This window comes from Aegilops tauschii, chromosome 2, assembly GCF_002575655.3.
Source record: "Aegilops tauschii subsp. strangulata cultivar AL8/78 chromosome 2, Aet v6.0, whole genome shotgun sequence".
Lineage (NCBI taxonomy): Eukaryota > Viridiplantae > Streptophyta > Magnoliopsida > Poales > Poaceae > Aegilops > Aegilops tauschii.
In genome coordinates this window covers 536,421,951-536,425,518 of record NC_053036.3, presented here as the reverse complement: position 1 = coordinate 536,425,518, position 3,568 = coordinate 536,421,951, and the positions used below count along the sequence as shown (strand labels likewise).

Here is a 3,568-nt window from a genome sequence, read left to right as displayed (position 1 = left end):
CATTTTTTCTCAGCGATCAGGAGGCCAAGGTAGGTGAAAGGCAGTTTTCCCAATTTGCAGTTAAGCAAATTGGCTACCCGCACGCTTTCGGCCGCATCCATCCCTATGGACACCACTTCACACTTGTGAAAATTTATTTTTAGCCCGGACATGAGCTCGAAACAAAGCAGAATGGCCTTTATTGTGGCGATGCTGTGAAGGTCCGGCTCGAAGAGGAGAAGGGTGTCATCAGCGTACTGAAGGTGTGACACGCCTCCCGGGATCAGATTACCAACCACTCCCCTGATATGGCCCGCAATCCGAGCTTTGTCTAGCATGGCGCCTAGGGCGTCTGCCACAAAGTTAAAAAGCAACGGCGAAGCCGGGTCCCCTTGACGCAGCCCACGCTTGTTGCGGAAGAAGTTCCCTACTTTTCCATTCACCGCAATCGCCGTTTGGCCCCCCGAGACCAATTGCATCATGCGGTGAACCCAGACCGACGAAAATCCTCTGTCCAGAAGGACTTGTCGGAGAAACTCCCAGTTCACTCTATCGTACGCCTTCTCAAAGTCTAATTTCAAAAGAATGGCAGGTTGTCGAGAGCGTTTAAGCGAGTGAATGATCTCCTGAAGGGCCAACGGCCCCTCCAGAATGTTTCGACCACGAATGAAGGCCGATTGGTTCCTACTAATAATTCGTTGAGTTATCGGAGACAAACGAGTGGAACAAGCCTTAGCGCAAATTTTAAAAGGGATATTAATGAGGGCGATCGGACGAAATAAACTAATACGGTCCGCTCCCCGTACTTTGGGGATCAAAGATAGAACCCCAAAGTTTAGGCGAGAGATATCTACAGTACCGCGCATGAACCCATTGCAGACATCGAAAATTGGCCCTTTAAGCACTTGCCAAAAGCGTTTGAACATCGCCACCGGCCACCCATCCGGACCCGGAGCAGTGTCAATCTAATCTCCTGGGGGAGGAAGGCCAGCCCCAGGCCCTCATTCTCCACGTCCGTGACCCGCAGCGCAGGGTCCCATACGTCCGCCCTCAGCCGGGCACGCGACTCCTCCCTGGAGCCCATCAGCTGGATATAGAAGTCGTAAATGTGACGAACGATGTCCTATTGGCGCAAAAGGAGCCCCTGCTCGGATTGCAGACGCAGGATGGCGCACTTACGGCGTCTACCGTTAGCGTACGCGTGGAAGTACTTACTGTTCGCGTCACCCTTGAGCGTCCACTTAATGCCCCCGCGTCTACGCCAGTACTCCTCCTCGGCCCTTAGGAGGGACTCAACTTGTGCTTCAACCGCATAGCGCTGGACCCATTCAAGTTCCGAGAAGCCCTGCGTATCCGCAACCGCGTCCATACGGGCGAGGTCCGCGGTCAGACGCACTCGGAGCTGCTTATCCTCTCGGCCTTGGTTGGCCCCCCAGCCTTTGAGGGCCGCACGCATTCCCGCTCCTGCGGCAATCCAAAACTCTATTGGCTCGCGTGGTTGTCTGATCCGAGCTACGCATGTCTCCCATTTGGAGAGGAAAATTTGCTCAAAATCCAGGACCTCAAACCACGCCGTTTCAAAATAGAAATGAGGGCTACGCTTTAACTTGTCCTCCCCTGAGGACAGGATTAAGGGAATATGATCCGAACCAATCTTTGTTTCCGCATGGAGTGAGCACATGGGAAAAGCATTTCCCACTCCGCGGACATGAAAATCCGATCCAGCACAGACCGCACCGGCGTTAACTATTTGTTGGTCCAAGTGTAGCGTGCGCCCACGCGGGCCACTTTCCTAAGGGCCATAGAAGCTATCGCGTTATTAAACAGGGACACCCTTGTCCAGTTAATGATACCATTGTTCTTATCCGCTCCCGAGCGGATTAAGTTAAAATCGCCACCCACCAGCACGGGTAGGTTACGCACGCTCAGGGCCGCAACCTTTGCCTGTAGTTCACCCAAAAACTCTTGCGAGGGCGAGTGGTCGGCCGGGCCATACACCACAATGACCTCCCACTCGTTTAGAGTCTGCGCGCTGACGAACATGTGCCGACAGAAAGAATCTACCGGCATCCCACGCCACCACCTTGCAGCAAACTTGGTTGATGCCAAGTAGCAGGCCCCCCGAGTGACCCACCGCAGGCACCCAGTGCCATGCAAAGCGCTCGAGCGGATCGACGGCTAGCAGGTCCCGATGGGAAAAATCTGTCTTGATGGTTTCCTGCAAGCCAACTACGTCGATCCCCTCCTCACGCACGAATTCTTTCAACTGGGTCTATTGACAAACGAGATACTTCCGCCTTCCTCGACAGTGCATAGTAATGGCGGCTTTAGACGGCCATGGCGGAATTCGATTGGTATCTTGGTCAAAGAGGCACGTGCCGTGGCGCTGCTTACACCGACTGCGTAGAAGCTTGTACCGTCTCTGTACAACCAATGCGCAGTGCCGCTGTCGCCGTGGGTGACAACGCCAGCGCGCGGCCCACACCTAGTGAGATCTGGAGCTCGGCAACACTCGGTAGGCACGCTCCAAACACGCAAGGACGAGGAGTAGGAGCATGTGTACATAAGTCCGTCGTCATCCGTGTAAATCAGAAGAACTTGGAAAGTAGATTGGAGCCGGTCGTCTGAATTTGCATAGCCATCGTCGCCATTGTCTGCGCTTGTGAGAAGCGCCCAGCCAACTGCATCTCTATCCAGGGACGTAGGGCTTGGGTGGAAGGGCGGCTCCGGGAGAAGATGTGTGCCCCGCGTGTCGATCAGAGGGCGGCACACCGCTAGATGGAGCTTCTCACGGTCAGGCAGCAAGACGCGCACGAGGAGGAAACCGCGGCGCGACGCCAGTGGCCTCGCGAGGTTGAAGAGCCCGTCGTCGTCGTCGACGAACGAGTTGAACGTCAGGTGCGCGCCGCCGGCCACAAGGCTTAAGAACTCCGGAGGGGTAGACGGTTTTCTCTTCAAGGGCTGGATCGGTGTTCCGGGCTCTGTTCTCTGGGAGAAGATCCCGACGAGGACGGACGGGCGGCGCGCCGTCTCCGGCCAGAGGCCGACCTGCCGAAGAAAGGCCCGGTCCGTGATGAGTCGGTACCATCGCTTGCAGGTCGCCGCGCACCGGAGAAGGTCCTGGTAGCCCGGCAGGCGCGCGAAGACTTCGCGGAGGACGTCGTCGGCGATGCCGCCGCCGGCGTGGCGTACGCGTGGCCTGGCCATGCTGATCCGCTAGGTAGATCTGGATCTGCAGATCACGACGTACACCCGACCGATCGGCCCATCCTACGTAGAATCGCGTGTGTCGTGGGCCGGCACGTACGGCTCCTCAATGGCTCTACGCGTTCTAATCTCAGTCGGTACGTATCGGTTCCATCCCCTGGTTTGCTTGGCTTGTCTGTCCCGTGTACGAGAGATTGGGCAGGGGAATACTGTAAAACATTACAACAAGTCAACAAAGCTCATTGGACATGATGTGTTTTGGCAAAACCCACCTCGCCCTTTGATCTAGCGGTTTCGGTGCACAAGTCAACAAAGCTCACATTGTGGAAAAAATGGTATCCTTCCCCTGAAAAAAGATACTAGTAAAATAGCAACACATGTA

The 3,568-nt window shown here is 55.5% G+C and overlaps 1 protein-coding gene across 1 annotated transcript; it reads right to left on the bottom strand.

Annotated features, from left to right (window-relative positions):
* Positions 1-2,241: 2,241 nt before the first annotated feature.
* LOC109782909 (uncharacterized) lies at positions 2,242-3,186 on the bottom strand. The gene has a single exon (XM_020341540.1). The coding sequence runs from the start codon at positions 3,184-3,186 to the stop codon at positions 2,242-2,244; it is 945 nt and encodes a 314-aa protein (XP_020197129.1).
* Positions 3,187-3,568: the final 382 nt, after the last annotated feature.